Genomic DNA, 23,500 nt, shown 5'->3' with positions numbered 1-23,500 from the left:
CAACCACGTGTATGTCGGTTCACACAATATCTACACTCATCTCTTCATTTCCACGCCTGAAATAACAATGAGAAATATTTAAAGATGTTTACACATCGTAATTGACAAAGATACTAACACAACCACGTGTATGTCGGTTCACACAATATCTACACTCATATCTTCATTTCCACGCCTGAATAACAATGAGAAATATTTAAAGATGTTTACACATCGTAATTGACAAAGATACTAACACAACCACGTGTATGTCGGTTCACACAATATCTACACTCATCTCTTCATTTCCACGCCTGAATAACAATGAGAAATATTTAAAGATGTTTACACATCGTAATTGACAAAGATACTAACACAACCACGTGTATGTCGGTTCACACAATATCTACACTCATATCTTCATTTCCACGCCTGAATAACAATGAGAAATATTTAAAGATGTTTACACATCGTAATTGACAAAGATACTAACACAACCACGTGTATGTCGGTTCACACAATATCTACACTCATCTCTTCATTTCCACGCCTGAATAACAATGAGAAATATTTAAAGATGTTTACACATCGTAATTGACAAAGATACTAACACAACCACGTGTATGTCGGTTCACAACAATATCTACACTCATCTCTTCATTTCCACGCCTGAATAACAATGAGAAATATTTAAAGATGTTTACACATCGTAATTGACAAAGATACTAACACAACCACGTGTATGTCGGTTCACACAATATCTACACTCATCTCTTCATTTCCACGCCTGAATAACAATGAGAAATATTTAAAGATGTTTACACATCGTAATTGACAAAGATACTAACACAACCACGTGTATGTCGGTTCACACAATATCTACACTCATCTCTTCATTTCCACGCCTTGCTAATAGACTCGAAATTTCCACTTATAAACATCCCCAGTGAATTTCATTATATTGACTGTATCACTTTTATCATATTTATTCGTGCATTCTTGAAAGCCCAGATTTTAACTGGGCGCATGAGGGAGAGAGCACCTGAGTCATTCTGCTAGAGCAGCTCGCGCAAAAATAGTCTAACAGTGGCTGTTGCTCATGAACTACCATTCTTCACTCCGCGCCCAAAACTGTAGCTATATAGTTTCACGTGTACGGAAAATTACGTATCCGTCTGCATTGTATGGTTGTTACATATGTTGCAATAAACAAATATCATCAGCTGTTAAGGTAAACAAGTACGAGCACATTTGATTTCATTCATCTGTTTAGCGGGGACAACTGGTGGCCATCAGCGATATGGCAAAATTGAGTCCAATATCATTGGATTACTTTATTGCGGATCACATTAATTTATGTTATGCAAAATTGTAGTTATTTCTAGTCCAGCAATGATAAAGTCCTATAATTAACTAAATAACATTTTCATTTACAATGTAATAGCACCTCAATTACGATGTCTACATCGTAATTGAACGGCCGTAATTAAACGTCTTCTAAGCCGTTAAACGGCTCCTTAAGACCATAAACATTTGGTTTATTTACAAAGGGCTAGATTGTAACTCTGCAGTAGAATCTGTCCACTTGGCCATCTTGAGTTATCAGAATTAAAATCTTCCTCAAGTATGTCTGCGTCTGATGACAATTTCACAATATTTCAGATTACTTCTACAGGGTTTCAACCAACCCATGTTTTGACATGATCTTCTTACAAAACCGCTTGCAAATAAATAGTAATAACCCTTAACATGTGTTCATAGGCATTTTACTCTAATAAAGATAGTGTTCTGCTTCATCCTGCCCACACTGATCCCGATCTACTGCTGGGGCGAGGACCCGAGGCTGATGATCCAGGGGATGGTGTTTGTTCGGTACGTGATGGGTCTCAACTTCACCTGGCTGGTCAACAGCGCCGCGCACATCTACGGCAACAAGCCTTACGACAAGTAAGAGTGTAATAGTTCTAATATGACACAAGTAATGATAAGTATCTTAAATAGTACTTCACGTTAGTCTTGAGTATATTATCAAATGTTCTATACAACAAATTATAAATCCCCAAGATGATTTATTACAAAAATATCTTTTTATTTTCAGTTTGATATAGATGACTTGAAGATAAATTAAGATCTTCCTAGAGTACGTCTGCAAAAGTGATATAGAAATTTATCTGTTTTGGAAAAAATAAATAAATTTAAATAGGCTGTTGTGGAGGAGTAATATTGCTTTTGAAAGAATTCACTCAATTATTTTTTACTCCCACGTTAGCGGCAGTCCAAAAGGGTCTCTTTTGTAGATGTATGCACGAGTAAAAGGTAGCGCTTGGGGCATCTCTAGATAGATGTTGACTCCGTACGAAAAGACTTTGTTACTATCACAGACCGAAGAGGTCGCTCGTTTTATTGAAAAAAAGTAAAAGATTTTCAGGTATCTAAAGTAAAATTTCATTGTTAATTTTAGATAATTAACATAATTAACTAATTGCAATATTTAAGTCATAGTTATGGCATAATACTTTAAGATAATGAAAAATTTGCGAAAAGGTACAGGAACAATTTGTTTTTTTATGATAAGCAATTTTATATTTAGATGTCCGTGAAATCCACTAACTTGAGAAACGTGAGAATGTGATAAAAAGAGATCGGTTCCTCTTCTCTTAACTGATTTAACCATTAAATTCAAACATTTGTGAGTCGTTTTAGAGTATTTCAAGTTTTGTTTCGAAATGACTAATATGGCGCCATTTCCAAAAATGAGAGAGGGTGGAAATGGGGTTCAAAAGTACTTAATTCCATATTTATTTATAAAATAAAAACACCTAAATTGTCCCCAGCCGATCAGTACGTAAATTTGTGTCGTTTGACAATTTAGGTTTTATATCTTTTAATAAATAAAATAAAAAGATCATCATACCTACTGTATGGTAAAAAAGTCAAATATAATCGAATAACTTTTAGTTTTATTTTTTTCCTTCTCCCAAAATGGCTAGAATGCTTTTGAAATAGCAACTCTCTCGTTTTGACCTACAAAAAAAAGAACTTAAAAAAGCAAATCTAATAAAATATAAAAAGACTACCTTCCACCAGTCAAAAATAGCAGGTAATATCAAGTATGGAAATTTTTTTCATCTAAACTGTATCTATTCAAGAAATGGAATGATGTATTACTTCTCAAATTAAACGTTTTGAGAGATTATTAATAAAGAAACCTAATTGTACTGATTATAGTACGCGGATCACGTATTTTGTATTTTATACATTCCTGTGGAAGCTACTGTACTTCAAAAAGAAGTTTTGGCTTATGAATGGTCCTCAAAGATATTAATTAACGCATCATATTGCGCCCGTACAGAGTACAAAGTACACGCAGACTATACAGCTTTGGTAAATACTATTTATATATGGGAATTAATATAAAACAAACTGTACAGCAGATGATCAGCTCTCCTCTTACCCAGGAGTTTATTTTGGATGTAGACCTCCTGAAAATACCGTTACACTGAGCACAAACCGTTGCCCTTTTCGCGACTCTGTTGCAAGCTAATTTAAACTAATCTAATTCAAAAATGGGTAACACCAGTGCAATGGATATCTTTTTTGCTAAGTCAATAAGGCTTGACCAGAACTGGCAGAAACTAATGCATACCATCCGCAGGTTATTTGGAGGCAGAGTTTTATTGTGATTGGTTTTAGTTTAACAAATCAATAATCAGTCTGACCAATCAGCGATCTATATAACTTTCTTTATCACAATTTGGCAGGTTTTCCATACTCTAATGTTGTATTCTCTGATGTAGTTACTTTCCTTTTTGGATTTTTATAAGGCTTCTCTTATTATCCTAGGACAGTAGATCAGAATTTTGTAAATATTATTTGTTCCATTCAATATCTTGTTTAGTTTTTTAACTTTTATGTTCTGGTATGACTGATTTTCACAAATTTTGACGTTTTGTGTGGCGTCGAGTGCCAATATGAGTCCTTGCAGCTATTAGTTGTTTTTTACAGATATTTGAAACCATTCATGGATGTAGCCACACCATCGCCTGTAGCTACAAGTTCTTGTGTCAATTAGCGAAGAAGTTTATTTGGTCTCAGGGCCATAACAGACTCTGGACATGGTTTCCTCAATTAGTGTCGCTTTGTCTGAGGAAGCAGTAATCTGTTATTAATCTTCAAAGAATTTCAGAGATAAGTTATTTGTAGCGTGTAAACAGTGCTGGAATCATTTCTTCTGCAAGTGCGATGGAGAAATATTAAGTCTGTTTGTTCTATTGGAAAACATCGTATCCTGTCCTAGTAGATATATGATCCCTTGATATATGTTTGTTTTCTTCCTCTACTATCCGATGACAAGAATCTTTTAACTTTTAGGGTGTCACTATTATATACACTTTGACATTTTGTGGCGTTGGAATTCAGGGGTAGTAACGTTATCGCCCTTTTTATTTATTTATTTCCTGGCTGTGGAGGCTTTCCTAACCAATTGATTAGTACGACAATTTCTATTGCTTCAAAGTCCAATCTCGGTCTTCCCAGCAAGCGATTGCAAGCGAATCATCGTCGTTTGTGTTGCATCATCTAATAAATATTATTGTTACGTTACGAAAATAGTCACACCTATAGATGTTTGAACTGAGTCCTATGCAATGTTGAATTCGTGGGAAGCCATTGATTTCCGTTCTGGCCCTTCTTAAATAAAAACATAAATCTTATGTATTCTCCTCCAGCGTCAGATAACACGTAGCAAACTTCTACGTGCGTTTTAAAGTTATGATGAAAATGTACTCACCTTTCATTAAAAAAGAAAGTATTAGTCAATTTGTGTTTATTAGATAACATTGTTTTGTAACCAAGCACAAGTTTCAATCTGCGAATCATCTGTGGAAAGTAGTCAAGGTATATAATATGTGACCTTTAAACCTTTATTTAGCATCTATCTATTTAGATATATCACACTCTCAGCAATAGCTCACACTCACTGTCTACTGCCAAGAAAGAATAATCATTCCATCGCTCAGCTGGGGTCATAGTCTTCAACTACGAGATGGAGGGAACCATACTGAATCGCTCAAGTACAGTTAAGGATTTGGGAGTTATCTTGTCCTCGTCACTGAGCCCTGAACAGCATCTGTCTGCAATTACTAGGAAAGCCACTATTGCCCTCGGTCTTATATTTAGGACTTCTCGAGATGGGTTTTCACCATGGACACTTCGGGCCCTGTACGTCCAGTTGGTTCGACCAATATTGGAATACTGTTCGCCTGTATGGTCTCCCTACCTGTTGGGTCAGGTTGAACTCGTTGAAAGAATTCAGATAAGATTCATCAGGCTGATTGGGTTGAGACTTGGATTTGCCTACGACGGGGTTCCTGTTGAAGATCTGCAACGCCACTTTGGGCTCCTACCCTTGAGCACCAGACGCCAAATTGCTGACCTGATGTTCTTGAAGAAGATTTTGTCGTCGTCTTGTGATTCCCCGAGACTTTTAGAGAGGATCAATCTTCGTTGTCCTCGACCATCTTCAAGATCTGTGCAGCTTTTCGAGAGGGAATTCCTCGCTACGAACTATGCGTACAACAGTACAATACCGAGAATTCACAGGTTGGGAAATGGTCTTCCTGCGCATATTGATTTGTTCAGCATGTCCGACACATCATTCAAGAGGGAGGTCACTAAATATCTCTCTGGCCACACGTGAAACTCTGACACTGAACGTTATATTTTGCTTGCTGTTTTTTTGTTTTTGTTTTTGTTTTTTTTTTGTTTTTGTTTTTTTTTAACACTTTTGTTTATATTTAATGGCATCAAACCCTGCATGTATTGTCGCATATTGTATATTTCACTAAATAGAGATGGTTTCTTGTGAATGTTATATATTGCTTGCTATTTTCTTACCACTTTTGTTCATATATTTATTATAATAGCATCAAAATTTGCATATATTGTAGCATGTTTTATATTTTGCTAAATGGAAATGGTTTCTTGTGATTTTTTTATATATCAATGAACATAGGCTACGCTAATCTTTATTTTTTCTTTCGTATTGTATTTGTTCATGTATGTCTCAGTAGTATATAAGTAACTCTATATTTTATACGCTACCGGTACTTTAATTAAGTCTTTTTTACGGTTCCACCTTCATGTTGCACTTGTTTATGAAGTATATTGCTGTTGTAATTTTTCTTTTTATTCACGATGTTGATGTTATTTGGCACTTGTTTTGCTTATTTTTTTGCTTCTGTTTGCTTTAGCATGTATGCATGTAAACTATTTATGTAAGTTGTTTATATCAAGCCTCTTGTATTTTCTCAATACCTATAACAAATGTGAAATGGTGTATACCGTATGTAAATAAATAAATAAATAAATAAATAAATAAATTAGTGGCCAGTTTTAACGTATGATAAATAATTTCCACTTGTGCTCCAGGAGGATAAAGCCGTCCCAGAACCTATCGGTGTCCTTGGTGGCCATGGGCGAGGGATGGCACAACTACCACCACGTGTTCCCCTGGGACTACAAGGCGGCAGAGTTGGGTAATTACCGCGCCAACTTTACCACCTTCTTCATCGACATGTTCGCCAAGATAGGCTGGGCTTACGACCTGAAGACCGCCTCCCCCTCAATGGTCGAAAGAGTGATAACCAAGCATGGAGACGGGACTCATCCCACCCACGAGCATCCCCATCCGGAGTAGCCATCCTTCCACGTGCTTTACGACAAGTGCAGGATATTGTGTGACTTTCTGCTTTTGTCTTTCCAATGTCTTTCATACGACCGGGATTGTCTCTATAAAGTGCAATAGGCTTAAAACACTGTAACATGTAAAATATACTCTTAAGAGTCGGATGTAGTGAAACGTTCTTGAGTTTTGTCACATAAAACATTATTTTTAAACCTCAAATATTCTTTCTGCCTTATTTATGGTCGTAGGGTTGTACAGAATGTCTGATTTTTTAAAATATAATACGAGTAAACACGCATCAAAATGATTTTCGATGTTTTTGTAAAGTTTATACTTTTTGAATGTTTAAACGACGACATACAAAAAAGTTTGAAATTCGAAGTAACCAATAACAATTTTTAATAAACTAAGTATTTGGGTGCGTATTAATATTTTCAAAATTAGATATCTGCCACAACTCTATTGCCGTAATAAGAACGTAAAAGTGTTAAACACAATAGAAACATAAACATTGTTTTTAAAGAGGTAAAATCAACTTTAAAATGTTATAGTATTTAAGAAAATTACTTCTCTCTTCTTATATTTTTAGTTCTCTGTCTGTTAAAATGTATATAACCATAGGTCGAGATTGTGCACTATCGTGAACATCAGAATTTAAAATTAGTTGTTCTATAATCATTTAGTGAAGATCAATACAGTTATTTATAGCCAGGTTTCTATTTATTTATTAAACCGTGTTTTAGAGGTAAATTAGCATTTACAGTATAATAATCTTTTTATTTAGTAGAGGTAATATTGGATATAAGAGGTAGGTTATGGTTATAAAGTCTAGTACACTAGAACAAAATGCTAATTTTAGGATTACTAAATTTAATGCATTGCCAAGCAATATTACTTGGGATAACCTATTTCTATCAAAATAACTAGATTCAGTTCATTTTAGGAATTTTTCTAGGATGATATTATGAAAGGCAAGCCTTAGGACAGAAGCAATTGTCAACATTGGCAAGGCATGTACACTGAGTGGTAGAAAGGTCTGAATACATCTTAATAACTGCAAGATGGGTTTTAAAAGTTAATTTCACAAGAGGGGTCGATTTAATATACTAGTAAAAACTGTTCTCATACTACCATAGAGACTCTTTTTTATCTCCTGAAAGAAAATACTTATGAGAAATTTTAAATGCAACTGATTAATAGTTCAAGTAGAACCCATTTCAGAGAACAATCGCCTACGATCTGATTCAAAAATACATGTTGAGCTTTCAGTTAATTATTTGAAAGTTATATTTAATGCACTCAACAATTTTAAAGCATCTCCAATTTTCCAATGTCGTCCAAAAATCATTCTGGTTATCCTTTAGGAAGGTGTTTTAAATTATTTGCACTTGACCTGTAATTCTATTACCTTTTGACATCTCTAGTGTCGTCCTCTGAAGAGAAAAAAATCATTAATTCCTAATAGAAAGAGGGTTTTGATACATTATGATGTACGGCTATATGTCTATTTAGTAGAAAATAAAAAATGTTAGTGATATTCAGGCTGTTTTACCACCACTAGTATGCTGGTTATCAATTTTAACATGAAATACATTGCTATTATTTATATTATAGAAAGATTAAATTTACAAACCAAATTGGCTTCTCTTAATTTTCTTATTTAAGCGTAATAATTACAGTACATAATTTTCAGTAAACGTAAAGCTCTATTAAAAAATAACTGTCACGAAAAATAAAATCATACATTAAGAAAATATGTATATATACACACAATATACAGTATGATGTTGAATAAGTATTTTTTTAGTTGCTTATAAGTATTGTATTTTTAAAAGTAGCAATGTAGGTTTTCGCCGCTTTGAAATGAGTAACATAAGCCTTAAACTGAAAGCACACACATTTTGTCACTTGTATATAAATTTTCTATTTCTACTAAGATTAGCTTTCAATGATATGAAACCAATTTTGTTACCAATAGTAGTATGTAGTAGTAGTATGGATATAATATAAACAAACCATACCGTTTGTAATTAGTAAGAATAATGCCTTTTTATATCTATGTAAATTATTTAGCGCTAAGTAGCTAAGTTTTTCTTTGCTCGTGATAAGCCTACTTTCCTTGTCATAAAAAACAACCAGGGAACAAGGAAGTATTGTATATAATTATTTATTTAGTGTAATTGACTGAAAATATTATCTATGAGACTGTTTTATTCAAAACGTAAATAATAAATAATTAACATTTCAAATAATTTAAAATTTAAAATACACATTTGACTTCTAATAAAATTGAAAAATAGTTTTACTCTTATTATAAGTCAAAAGTACCGCACAATAATTAAGTATTCGCTAACAGCTACTTCCTTGGTTAAAAATAAACTTTATGTATTTAGTTAAATATTGTCTGTTTGTTTACAACCAGTTCCCACCTAAGAACTATGTTCAATGATTAGACCTACATTTAAAATTTGGATTAATCTTTGTAATAATTATAATTTGTAATAAGTAATACTTCAAGATTTTTTCTTTAATACACCGTAAATATTCCGTAAAAACTGATTAAGAGTAGCATTAGTATTGTATCTTTACCATAATAATTGTGTATAATTTTTGCACAGTTTTCTAAAAAACCACTCGATATATTAAAGCCAAATTTATAATATATATTATTTACTTAATTTAGTACATTAACAGTGATTTTAATATGAAAACACAATTATTTTATTGCATTTTATGAGGTATTTGTAATACAAATATTTATTTTATAAATTTGAAATTGAAAGTAATATTATATTTCCCATGAATTAAATTGGGAACTAGTATGGTGAAAATAAAAGGTACAAAGTCGGTTTCATTGTATGCAATAGTTCCATAGAAATCTGTCGACAAAGACATCTGTAAATCCCAGTTTTTTGGGGAACGGTTATAAAAAGAGTAGAAAACACATAATTTAATGTAAATATTATAAATGTGGTATCTTTATCATTTTAAAACACTAGCTCCATATCATTGAGCATCAAGGTCATCTTCAATGCCTTCCAAACTTCACTTTATCTTATTTCTCTCTTGTTTGTTCTTCATTTTTGAGTTGCGTATGGAAACCTGTATCCGGAGCTCACCCATTTTCTGCATACTTTCATATTTCCAAGGCTAACTTAATGAGAATCACGATTTTTGACATTTCTAATGTTGAAAGTTAACAGACCATCGTAGAGTTTGAAAACCCCTTTTTTAAATCCCAGATCCCCCTAAAACAGAAAAAATCACAGACTGAGCTAAAATAACAAAGTACAATATAAAACTGTATTTACACGTATTACATAATATCATTGTACATGCTATGTAGGTTATTTAAGGCATCAATTTTCTTTTGTGGAATGTAGGAGTTTTTACTTTTAACTTCTCAAAATAGCATACATATACAGAGGGTCTTTTTGGAAGGGGTTTCTTTTTACTCGAATGGCATTTCAGTTGATAATAAAACGATATTAAGGCAAAGCAGTCCAAACCCACTTACAAATATGTATTGACCTTTCCGAGAATCGAACCCGTGACCTCTCGGTTAGAGAGCCGCAACCTTATTCATACACTACTACGACAAAGGTTTTCACAGCTCTGTAGTGGCTATACCAGAAGAATGGCTCGAATACTACTTCAGGACCATTACATTTTCTAAGAAATGATTAATGTTTTTGTCGTATCTTCAACGGTTGATGTAATACGCTTTATTTAACGAACTTGAGCTCTTCTAAATAGTCTTGCTTTGTAATGCCCAAAGCATATCAAGCACTGAGATCCTGAGGACGGGTGTAGCCCCAGCCTGGATATGGGAAAATCTAGGCAACCAACGAGCCGAAAGGGTTCTGGGACTGCAATAGCATGCAATAAAAATGCTCCTCATTATTTTATGGTCTACAATTGTTTTCAAAATGAGTATGTATACTTTGACAAATATTTTTGTGGTCTTTAAATAGTATAAACGTTTGTTATTAGTTGTTATTTCACAAAAACTTAACACATCAAAAAGTGTCATTTTTCGTACTCGTGGTCTCTTTACTCCTACAATTCTATAACACATATAATAATGTTTTGATTATTAACTTAACTATTTATAGTAAAGTGAAGGGATTCAATAAAATTAAGAGTAAGTATTTATTGTTTTCTCCAAAACGTTAAAATGTCATACTCGCTGGACGATCTTGGACTCAGTTAATCAATTCTGACTTCATACTATAGCAGCAGTTATTGTTGTTAAGTAATACAAAATTATATTGGTTAATCATAATGTACACTCATGCGGTGTACAAAATATTAAACTACATGTTTACTGCTCGACTAGAAGACAGTAATTTTTGTCTATGACTGCTTTGCTATATCCCAAAGGTTCTAAATGATTATTTTATTGGCTGAGCTTTAGCGAATCCTATCACTGGAGAAGCTCGTATAATTTCATTTGTCAGTCTGTACATACAATATCTCGAAAAGGAATCGAACCTATAGACTTGAAATTTTGAATGAAGCTTCATGACAATATGAGGAACACTGGATATTGCATATCACTCCATGGTTTGGCTGAGCGTTAGTGAATATATTAACATTGATCTTATGAGTAACCGTGATAGCAATGAGAAACGGCAGAATTTTTAATAATTCTTTAAGATTTTTTTTCTTACCAGGGACCTAAAAATATTAAATGATTACAAAGAACAGACTTTATTTGACTTGCTGTGAATATTACACGTCATTATGACGATGGGTTCTTGCTTTCTGCTTCCTAAAAGGAAACGATGTCGGCAAGGACGCCACTCTCTCCCTATCTAGTTATTGTTATTAGGCTATATAGTAGGTAAATACATACGTACGTTTTATAAATATACAAATGTAACCAGTGCCGAAGGCATCACCGAAGCTCACCCTGATGGCCAGGGACAGTTCCGATTGGTGCTTTCTCGTCTTCAAATCACGTGCCAGATCGTCCAACGTGATCTGACGCAGGAAACGTTGGACGATCTGGAACGTGATCCGAGGTCAGCAAAATATTGATCGGAAATGCCTCTGGCCATCAGTGCGGACTTAGGTAGGGGGAGGGTCCACTTCACACTTCTGTCGAATAAAGAAAAACATCCCTCGAGATAGTACTCAAATTTAAGCTCAGATCACGTGAGCGCTCGTAAAGGTCATCTTTAAATTTGACACTACTAGTAACGTATTTTGATAACCTAATCTAAAGCTACTTATATCACGTAATAACAATTAGTAGATTTGGGCAGAGTGGCTTCCTTCTCGTCGACATCGCTTCCTTTTGAGAGGCAGTAAACAAGAACCGATCATCATCATTATGATGATCGGTTCTTGTTCATTCCGATCAAAATGTCATTACATGTCATTTTCACAGTGAGTCAAATAAAGTATGGACTTACTAATAATGTAGTTTTCACAGGTCTCCGGTACGAAGACCTGTTTAAAAAATAGTAGCCTCCGGATAACCCAAAATTTCATACAAAAGTATATAACTACGTAGATCATATGTAACATTATTTAGTTTTTTTAGTGTAATGTATACAGTATTTAATGACATATTCTATTATAAATTACTTGTGCATATTTCATGTTCATAGTAAATAAATAATGATTATTATTTATGTTCTGGCGATGGAAGCCGCAGGCACAACAGCAAGTTCTGCATGGTTGTCCGATGTTACAAGTATGTTTCATCTGAATCATTCGAAAACAAGTGGTATAAACCACATGGGTTCTCTACCATAGTATTACTGTGGTTACTTTTTAAATAAAAACACATTTTAGTTCATTAGTCTAGCTGTAATGAGGTCAGTATTTCAGGGTGTTACAGATTGAGTTGTGTACAGATAGAGCTTCAGGATTACTCTACTGGGATTACTGTACTTCTGTTCCGCATTCCATGAGTCACCATTTAACCCTAGAGCTGGCAATCGTCATTATAATGTCAATCTGAATCGATTGATGGGTGGTAATCGACATTATAATGTACACAAATCGACACTACCACCACTATTTATATACCACTTCAAACAAAAAGATTGCTGATTTGAATGGTGAAATTTGTTGTGCTGTTTTGGCAACAGTGTTATAGAGATGACGTCATAAATCTTTCCAGAAAGATCGTCTTTGTTTACCCATATTGAAAATTAACGATATATAACGGGTGTGGTTTATTATACTGGTTTAGGTTTGTTATAGATTTTTAGGCTATACTATACTAAATTTTTGGAAATGTTTAGTGTAAAAATTATATATTTTTGGTCATTTTTTTAAATTATCGTACCCATTGTAACAAATGTAGGTACGTCCCACCACTTTTCAAAAATAACAAAACTAGAAATTGGCTGTTAATTAATTTATTATTTTTTAGTGTACATAATTCTCTAGATTTGGATTTATTTTGGGAACATTACGTGTAAAAATTACATTTTTTGTAAATTTTGGAAAATAATTGTATATATAGCAACAAATTTAGCCTTCCGTGTACTATTTTTGGTTTTACAAAATACACTACTTTGTTAAGGGGACGTGGATACCATTATTATATTTTCTAAAACTTGATAAAATAAAAAATACATTGCCTATCTCACATTCTAATATTTATAATATTATAACACTTTATCAGGGGCAGTTCTACCACCTGAACAAAATAGTCTAGTGTAGTTGACGTCTCATACATAATGTTTTATACCATCATTATCTCTACATTTCCTAAAAAAAAAGAATGTATGCACATTTGTACCGGTTATGTGCTGGTGTGCGGGTGTATGTGGTGGGTTATGGTTAAAGAATGGGTAAAAAACATTAAAAAATGGCCAGTCATCTGATGAAAAACTGACTGCCACTTCAAGAGTTAAGAACGCACGCAAATCATCATGAATAAATTGCTTGAGTCGATTAAATCTATTCTACTTACAAATTGTAAAGAGTAAATGAAAAACTTTATTTCAATTACATAGCTTAGATTTATCAAGAAACACATCGTGGTCACTGGGTGCTGTATTTTTTTAATTCAGTTTATTTAATTTTTAATTCTGACATCAATGTAACGCAAGAAAGGACTACGATAAAGACATATTTAATTTCAGCAAGTAATATTTTTAATTATTAACTTGAAACTCATTCCCTGACAATTTTGAGCTCCACCGGTCATGTCCTAATACAGTAAAAGATCCCTGGCAACTTGCGGTAAAATCCTCATCCAGATGATGACAAGGATGGCGGTGCGGGCCAGCAGCAAACAGCCTATCACTTCGGGCGTGGCTACAGTATCCATTGCTCACTGTTCTGTCTCTTCTAGCCGACTTTATTAATCGTGCTAACTACAAATCTTAAATAGTTTCGACTGGTGTTATCGACACAAACATTTGTAATGTAACCTAAAATTATAACTGCGTTGTTTGTGTTTACTTGCCGTTCATATGTTAATTTTCGCCACTTTGCAGTCAATAATTAAAGTCTAAAATAACATGCTGTTATGATTGAATTGGACTAACTTAATCGATATTGGTTACGAACAAAGCAGCACGATAGGAAAAGCAAAGATGAATTCAAATTAAAGTTATGGATTAAAAAGTTTCTACTTTTCAGTATATGATCATAATATGCACATAATGATTATACGCTCTGAGTTCTTAATAATATTGGGTCTTAAATCTCGGTTGTTAAGGTTTCTCGTCCACCACGAGATGCTGAGGAAGTTCTGCAGGTCGGTTAGTTCGTTGAGGTTCCTGTGAGGGTTTGGTGACTAAAAGGGACCAGTCCTGTGATTAAATACTAGTGTAGTTCCTACCATTTCCTTTATCTCACGTTATCATCCATTATCCTATTTTGCCTTTTATGTTCCCGGAAATTTAAATATACTTTTTAAACCTTATCCTGTCCGTCCTCATGGGTCACTGTCCTGTGCAAGGATCTTACCAAACAGAATAAGAGGGAGTCGATACAGTTCAAGGTCATTGGTACTGATACCAGGTTGAGTCTAATAAGGTGTCCTAAGTGTATTGCGGAAGGCCGTGTAAGGTTATAACAACGAAACAAAATACCCCAAACTCTAACTCATGTGTAGGACATTTATTTTACATACTTACATACGATTTGATGTGCGGGCGAGTCGAATGTGTGGAGTATTATATTCGAATGTTCAAATGTTTAAACTTAAACCTGTGATAACTTGTACATTCTTTTGAAGCTGCAGTTAAAAAACAAATTTGTGAAGTATGTTTTAAAATTATTTAACCGTTTCCAAAAAAAAACTGTTTGGAACAAAAAAACCTTACAAGGATGTTTTACAAAGATTGTATTCTCATCATCTTTTTAAAAATTAGTTAATCTTGCAATGAATCTTGCTTTTTTAATGGCATATTACATAAGCATATTTTCGAAAATTTGTCTACTCTTAAAACAAACGAATACAAGCATATTGATAAAATCAAAAACGTAATAACTAATAAAATCAATTTTTAAACGTATTTTAAAAAGAAATATATTTTACAGTAAACCACCTCTAACGTATTTGAGCGAGGAATAAAACACTGGTTTCAATGTTAAAAACACTTACTATTATTTCTTTAATGTCATTTTAACGTAAATGTTGTATAGAGTAATATTGCGTTTCATTATGGTGGACTAAAACATAACAACATTGTGGAATTATTTAAGCATCCACAAATAAAATAAATTATTAATTATTGTAATAATTAATAACTTTCAGTCAAATCCCTCAAACATTTAATCGTAAATGAACAAATTTGATCAAATTTCATTAAATACAAACACTCAAAACCAAATATTTCGAAAAAGTTCGAATGGCTACAACTTAAAAGTATTATAAAGTTCAGTTGGAAAAAATAAATTTTAACTGTATTTTCAACCCATAAATTTTTATGTTTTTTTTACCAAAAATTAATAATAAATCTGTTTAATGAAAAATTGCGTATACTGTACCTATTTTGAAAAACTTTACATTATTTCCCATCTTTACCAGGTTGCACAAATGTCGTTTTGATCATTTTAATTGAAATATTTTTAATAATCTAAATCAAATAATGAAAAACCTTTTATAATAAAAAATAATAAGTAAAAAATAGTAATAACTAGTTTATTTTTCAGGCCACATCAAAAGTTTTAAGATAAAATGCTGCTTAAAATTAAGATTTACCGACTCCCAAAGGACTGTCCGCTTGAAAGTGTGAAGTCGTATCTTGAGAATATTGTTAAAAATTTAAAAATGTTAAAAATTTCTAAACTCTGTTTCTCACTGGTTTTATTTCCAAGTTGGTATTAAAGTTAGAATTTTCAGTAATACATTTACATTAAGGACGATATTAGTCATATTATATACATTGATAATTCCTTGATATTGCAGACTCTTCGTCACTCTTTCTCTCATTACTCATTCGCAATGATTGCTATTTGGTACATACTTTGCTATTTAGTAATAAAAACTAAAGGTTAAAAAACCTGATCTCATTTAAAAGCATTGAGGAATCCATAAATTATAAATCCGATATGACTTGATTTCAAGATCGTTGTTTACAGAAGTAAAAAGTAGTTAAAAATCAACAACTCACTAAACCCTCCCCCAAATCTAAAAAAAATCAACTAATCAGCTAATTCTAAAATTAGCTGATTCAAGATCGATTCGAATTTTGTCATTGTTGTACTCTATTATTAATAGGGATTCACCAAAATATTTATCTGAAAACAGTTTTTTGGCGGGGAGTGGCGCAAGAGAAACTCGGTCTGGTGCAATAAGTCTCAGAATTCCAATACACAGAACCAAAACCTATAACCGATCCTTCACCGTTAACGCCTGTAGATTATGGAACTCCTTACCAGATCCTGTCAAACAAATTTAGAGCCGAAACGGTTTGTGGCGGAGCTGAGACGAAAATACCTGGACCGGATGATAGTGGCGGGCGGCGGTGCTACTGTTTTAATCGTGACTGTGTGAATGGAAGAGTAAATGGAATACCGTAAGTGTAAGTTATAGTTAATAAACCTTAATTTGCATTATTAAGATGAACTTTTTAAGAGGTTAAATGTAAGAAAGAACCATATGGTCCTAATTTCGCCCCAATAAAGAAGTGTTTCTTTCTTCTTTTTTTAAAATCATTTGACTAATATTCGAGATTGAATTAAGAGAAACATGTACGATCCAGAATTAGCCCTTGTAGCCAAATTATGAAATTATCTCGGACATAATATTAAGAAATCAACTTTACGATAGATAATTAACATTATTGGCTGAGCGTCAGCGAAGCCTATCAATTGAGAGGCTGAAACATTTCATTTCTAATTATCTGTTTCCCTGTACACTTGTATGTTTTTCTCCACGAACGAACTGACGTTTCCGGGTGGGGAGAAGTTTGTAAAATATTTGTTTAGAATAACCACTAAAACGCCCTTTATAGATTTCGAATAAAATTTTAACTCACTGATGGATATGGGTGCTATAGCAGACGTAATGAGAGGCTTATATTAAAAGAATACGATGCTATATGTACAATTCATACGAATATTAGAGTCCACCAATTTGTTAATATATTCTTAATACACAATATGGAATGTAATGTCCAACATGCAAAGTTGTGTGATGTCCCATTTGTTCTAGCGTTGACTCAGTTTCCTTGATTTTTATATAATGTTTACGGTCTCAGACATATCTAAATATATAATTTGAATATTTTACATAGCCCTTCTCTGTCACCAATTTGATAGGTCTCTAAAGTGACTACACACTTTATGAAAGGCAATTTCGTAAATAACTCCCGCATATAAATATATTTATCAGAAATTGGGAAATAATAATAAACAAAATAGAAATAGTATTAATTTAATAACAGTACTAATTTAATAACACTAATAATTTGTAAAAGCTCAGATAGGATGATTATTTAACTGAATAGGTGCAAGTTAGTTTGTTTAGAACTAGACTACTTCGATAAATTTATATATGAGAAGTCTAAGACTTTGAAGAATTTAAGATATGGATACCAAGAGCTCATCCTAGATCATTTAGGGCCCAGCTACTGGGTGATTCAAGATTGGAAATATAAAAGTTGGGTTTTCGTAAAGGCCGGAAACACCGAGAATAAAAATTTCTCTCAATTGAGCAGATGCAAAGGACAGAAGCTGTACTGAGCTCTTAGGGGTGACTGAGAGGATCTAGTGACCGGGGGGAGGGGGTTAATGGATTTGATCTCCACTGTTCTTTTAAAACTTTGCATTAAGGGATATCATAAATAGTCAATTGGAACAAAGTCCCAAACTCAGTGTACTTGGTACGTGATGCTGAGCAAGTAAACTTCAGGAATCATCATCATCAGCAGCATCAGCAACAGTGTCCGGGGTCAGGGCCGAGCCATGGCCATTTGATACCGTTCAGATGTGCAACTTGCTCTTTGATCAGCGTTATTCATTAGTAAATTTCTCATTACGTAATTAATATTACATCATATTAGTTGTTGCGTATACGTATAATACGTGTATGCTAATGTAAGCAAAAATCGTCTTTACCACAAATGGTTGTGTGCAAATGATTACTAGAGACATAAGCGCGGAAATCTTGTAAAAATATTTACTCTCTTTTGCCAAGCTTTGTATAAGAAACCAATTTTTCTTTGTTTGAAGTTTATTTTTGACGATGGAAGGATTCTGAAGGAAACAGGATTTTTTTCCGGGCATTTGCCATCGTTCAGTGAATTTTATTAAGTGCATGTTTTAGAGTTAGTGAAGTTGACACGCAACATGGTGGTTGTGATTCCTGACTGGCGTGTCACAACGCTCAGCTATGATTTGTTTATTTTAGCCTGGTTTGTAATTATTTGATAGGTTAGTTATTTACCTGAAGAAGAGATCAGATTGCAGATCTCGAAACGTAGTGTTACTGATGTTTGTTTCACTGAACGATGGCAAATGTCCGAAAAAAGTCCTGTTTCCATCAAAAACAACAATTTTAAAATTAAAACAATTAAAATCATAATACAGTATACAACATAAGTACAGTTCAATACAAACATTTCTTGGCTTTTTTAGTTTGGGAATGTTCTAATTTGAGGCTGTACCAATGCGGTGATAGGCTAGAGCTATCAGTAATAAAATTTCAACTATCATAAAATTCTCCAACAACCGGAATAATGTAGAATGTCGTGAGATGCTTAATGTACTTGAAGTAAATATTTGACCTTTTTCTCTTTTTGGTAACAAAAATGGTCATAATATCCCTGTGGTTATTGTACAATGAGTAATACATATACAAAGAGTAATGAAAATATAAAATCAGATAAATTAAAATGATTTAGTGTGTTGTGACCTCACCAAGACGGATACGATTTCACGCCATCTGTGGAACAATTGTATGTTTTTTAAGATGACCTGATTCGGGAGGCAGGTTAATGTAATCAGGACACGTCTCCAACGCCATTGTTTATTACATCAAGTATAAAAACTCAGTTTTACTTTCATCTCCTCCCATAGCTCTGTCCATGATTATAGTTTACCCAAGTTTCAAACAATATCGTTCTGGACACAACCATGTAAAAATATATAGGCTATGATGAACGGAAAGACAACCCAATTTAAAGGCTACAACTAGATCTCTTTTAACTTTACGTTTGTAAATTTAACTTTTTGGTACTGCTAATTAAGAACCTACTCCTTTCATATCTTAAAAATATCTTCCTATTTTTATCACACACCATTTTACAAAATTGTTATCGGTTTAAAACTAAAGTTTGATCGGTTGTAGTAAATAATTCCCCATGCGTTATTTCAGTATAAATACAATATAAAAGAATAATCCTATACATACATAATCAGTACATATTGTGGTAATCTCAACAATAAAATTTCTGCCATTTTTTATGCAGATTTATAATTTTAGAGCACCAATGTCAAAATTTATTTAAGACCTGTAACCAAAACGTTATTTAGAAATTAAAAAAAAAAAAAAAAAAAAACATTAGTCTAGCCGAAACCCGATTACACCACTTTAGTGAACATATATCAAAGAATCCTTATCGATAACATGTATCAAATAAACGTAACCTGTGAAGGAAACAGGATTTTCCGGACGTTTGCCATCGTTCAGTGATACAAGAAATCATTGAACAATAGCAAATGTCTGGAAAATTCTTTTTCCTTCACAATCCCTCCATCATCGAAAACGAACTTCAAACAAATACATGTAATCTAAAGTAAAGTAACTCAAGGGAAGGTTTTCAACGAGTTATGACGTTTTAACAAACAATTCAATCAAACCTCAATTTACTTGTTTATCCACTGCACTTTTCAGCCTAAAGTCAACAGAACATACTGCTTAAAACGTCTTCTTTGGTTGAAATTAATAATTAAAAAATGAGTCCATGAAATATAACAGTATTGCGTTAGACTTTTGTTATGTTTTAGTGCCTTATCTATACTTTCTAGCACAAAAACGAAGATGTACTAATGAAGCAGAAGGAAGTAGAAGTTGATTCATCTGCATGTTGTAATACGTTAATTAAACTCTAAAACCAAAACTCAAAAATATTATTACACAACAAAAATAATTGACAATTAAACATAAAATAGTCCAATCTAAAGTCCGCTTGGTTGAGGTGAAAACTTCACCTTACCTGATAACAGAGGTCATAGGGTGAGGTCACCACTGCAGATTATACAGTTGTTATAAAATAAATAAAAAGGATTTACGTAAGTACTTATTATCAAGGGCATCCCACGGGTAATGAAATTAAATACTTTACAATTTTTCTTTTGAACTATTAAAGTTCATAGTGATGACATATTTGTTCCTACTAATTAAAATTATGCGCATTGCTGCATTTTGCAATGCAAGATAAAGAGATCAATAATAAAGAATGGGAGTCAGGTTGGTACTGTTATTTATGAGCTCTTCTGATCACGTTTTTTTTGATAAAGGTTTAAAATACAAATATTTACTACGCCTGATTTTATTTTCAAGTTTAGTTGATCTGCGCTTTTTATTTTTTTTAAGTCATAGGTTTGTTGAATAACAATTGATTTATGAATTTAATATTCACAACCCTGTGACAGCTTTCAGTTGATTGATTGCGTCTAGAACAGTTTTCCAATCCTTATTTTTAGTGCAAACCTTTAGGTTATTTTAAAATGTCCTTGGGCGTTATTGTTTTTAAATAAAGAATTGAAAACAACCAATAGAACGTCTTGCTCTTGCGTAAATAATACCGATAGATGAGTGATTGGGCAAACATAGTTCGTATTATTTAAGATATAGAAGCCCCAAAAGGCCAAGAAGCTTTCTTTGCAGGATAGTCTACTGCAGAGATCTCCAGTCTCTGCAAATACTTTCAGAAGCGCATCTTTGCGTGATAAATGGTGTCTCTCCAGTAACGAAAAATTATCATTTACGAAAATTACGTAATATTAAGCGTAGTCATCGAATTTTGGTAGAATGTTTATATTGTGCTACCAACTACCTAAAGTACATTTTATTATTAATTAATTTTTTAAATTAAATCGTTAGATTACTATTCAAAATATGACATTTAGCCGCTATATTAGCAAAAAGGATACCAAACCTAACGGCGATATTTTTAACACTGGACATAAATACTTAGCGTTAAGAAGCTTTTATCAAAGAGTTAAAGTACTATACTTGAAGAGTTATACGATATTTCCTTCTTTGAAGCAGTCACGTCATGAGAATCGATTGACATTACTCTTGACTGGTGTCCACCTCTATGAACTAAAATATTTACATTTAAATATATATGTCAACCTCTTACCCAAATTGCAGCTCCATTTTGAAGAATACCTCTAGAAATATTACGTAAGTATAAGGTACTTAAGAATACAGACGTCTGAGACTTCCACGAACTAGGTATCATTAACATATCATCAACATGTTACATACATCAACAGTTTCATAAACCTTTGTATAAGTCAAGAACGTGATTGTTTTATAATGTTTAAAAGAGTGTTTTTTTTTTATTAAAAAAATAATGTCTTTAAATAACAAATTATTGAAAGTCGTTTAATTTTCATACATTATATTTGTTTAAAAATCTAATTTCCTTTTATATGCAGCCATTATATTATTTAGGCTGGGTTACAAAGCTTCCCAAATGTCCTAATTTGAATGCCAGCTATTCAAATTGGTTTATTTGAATTCTTTTGGATGATCAAAACACGTTTGTTTGGCAATTGTCTGTCTTCAGAACAGTTATATTAAAATGGTTATTGACTATGAAATTAAAACATAACCCATAACAACACCCATTTCACCTATCAACACCCTGAGACCAGCCACGACTTATGGGGTAAGTTTACATCCCTTCTCCTCCGTACTACATCCCTTCCCCTCTGTCCTACATCTCTTCACCTCCATACTATATCCCTTCTCTTGTGTAAAACCAGAGGCCAGAGTTTCACCATGGGATCGAGCCTCTGAACAGCGAAATGTCTCTTTTAATAACTGAGGACTGTACAATATAAAAGAATATAATTCCGGATATAAATTAGATGGAAAGGTCCTTCTCCCGTCCTGCTCGCTGTGTCAGGCCCGGAAACTCGTCATCACTGCGAGTGTCTTCCGCTCTGGAGAGCAAGGCAGGCGATCAGACACAAAAAACACAATTTATGAATAACGGAGACTGAAATGAAGAATGACAAATCACTTGAATACTATGTTTATTTTCAAATACAGTTTTCGAATATTATCCTTATTTTTCATAATATAAACCAGGAATACATATTACAGAATCATTCTCTATATTCTTTGCTCCAATAATTATTGTGTACAGATTTGTGTATGAGTTATTTGAGCAAGCAGAGATCATTCATTTGATTTAGGGCTTAAATGTAATTTTGGCAACAAAACCAGTGATAAGGGGTTATAACAAAACCAGTGATAACAAAACCTGAGGAGGCCAATTTTGTTAGGGAGTCCACAATCCTGAAGGTGTTCTATTCTTTCTATGTCCGAAAAATTACTATTACTATTCGTTCGATTATCCATCGTCAATAATGAACTGTAAAAAATGTTAATGGTATTGAAATGAAGGAATTAAAAAATAAAAATCTGTCTGCTTTATGAAAACTCAATCCTCACTGATCAATATGTTCCCTGTTAGTTTTCTATCACCATTTAGGCAGATCGAGAGTTTCTTAAAAGTTAAAATGATTAACAATATTTTCCTAACTCATCATAAAACTTCCAAACTAAACACACCCTTGCCTCAAGTGCTGGCACAGATCACAAAAAAAACTTATATGTTTCCAGATAGTAACTAATGTAAAATAAATGCCTGAAATAAAAATAAAGATTTGCAAAGGTGTAGTGCCCTATGTTGGTCTATTATATTTTAAAAAGCGATATTTCGGATAAACAACTCTTATCTCATATGAAATATATCTTTTAAGAACTATATCCGGATATACCTTTATAAACCTAATATAATATCAGAATTTATTATAATTCGGTTAAGCAATATTAATTAAAGGTGTAGAATATTTCTGATAAACAATAATCCTCACAGTTATATTACATTATTAGTCTCGCACATTTCTACGCTGCTAAGTCAGCAAATATGTTTATAAGCTACAACTAATCATTTCTTGAGATTTGGAAGCCACGTGCTCCTCTCCCACGGACACTGAATGTCAAGTACATGAACATCATTTACATGAGATCCCAGCCCCTGTTTGTCTTGTACACCGACAACTACAAGTCATCCAGACAGCTTCAGCCAGCGTCTCCTTGAACATCCCAGAGCGTTTACCTATTGCACTTGGCCGACAAGGACAAGGTTTTTACAAATAAACGTGAAT

At 33.1% G+C, this 23,500-nt stretch overlaps 1 protein-coding gene across 1 annotated transcript in view; it reads left to right on the top strand.

Annotated features, from left to right (window-relative positions):
• Positions 1-9,062, top strand: part of LOC124362615 (acyl-CoA Delta-9 desaturase-like) — a 28,978-nt gene extending 19,916 nt beyond the window's left edge. The window contains exons 5-6 of the mRNA XM_046817276.1: positions 1,741-1,926; positions 6,409-9,062. Of these exons, the coding sequence (XP_046673232.1) occupies positions 1,741-1,926; positions 6,409-6,676 (454 nt within the window). The 3' untranslated portion in view covers positions 6,677-9,062. The remainder of the gene's footprint in view (positions 1-1,740; positions 1,927-6,408) is intronic.
• The last annotated feature ends 14,438 nt before the right edge of the window (positions 9,063-23,500 follow it).

This window comes from Homalodisca vitripennis, chromosome 5 (genome assembly GCF_021130785.1).
Source record: "Homalodisca vitripennis isolate AUS2020 chromosome 5, UT_GWSS_2.1, whole genome shotgun sequence".
Lineage (NCBI taxonomy): Eukaryota > Metazoa > Arthropoda > Insecta > Hemiptera > Cicadellidae > Homalodisca > Homalodisca vitripennis.
The sequence above is the reverse complement of the archived record's forward strand: the minus strand, read 5'-3'. Positions and strand labels throughout refer to the sequence as shown.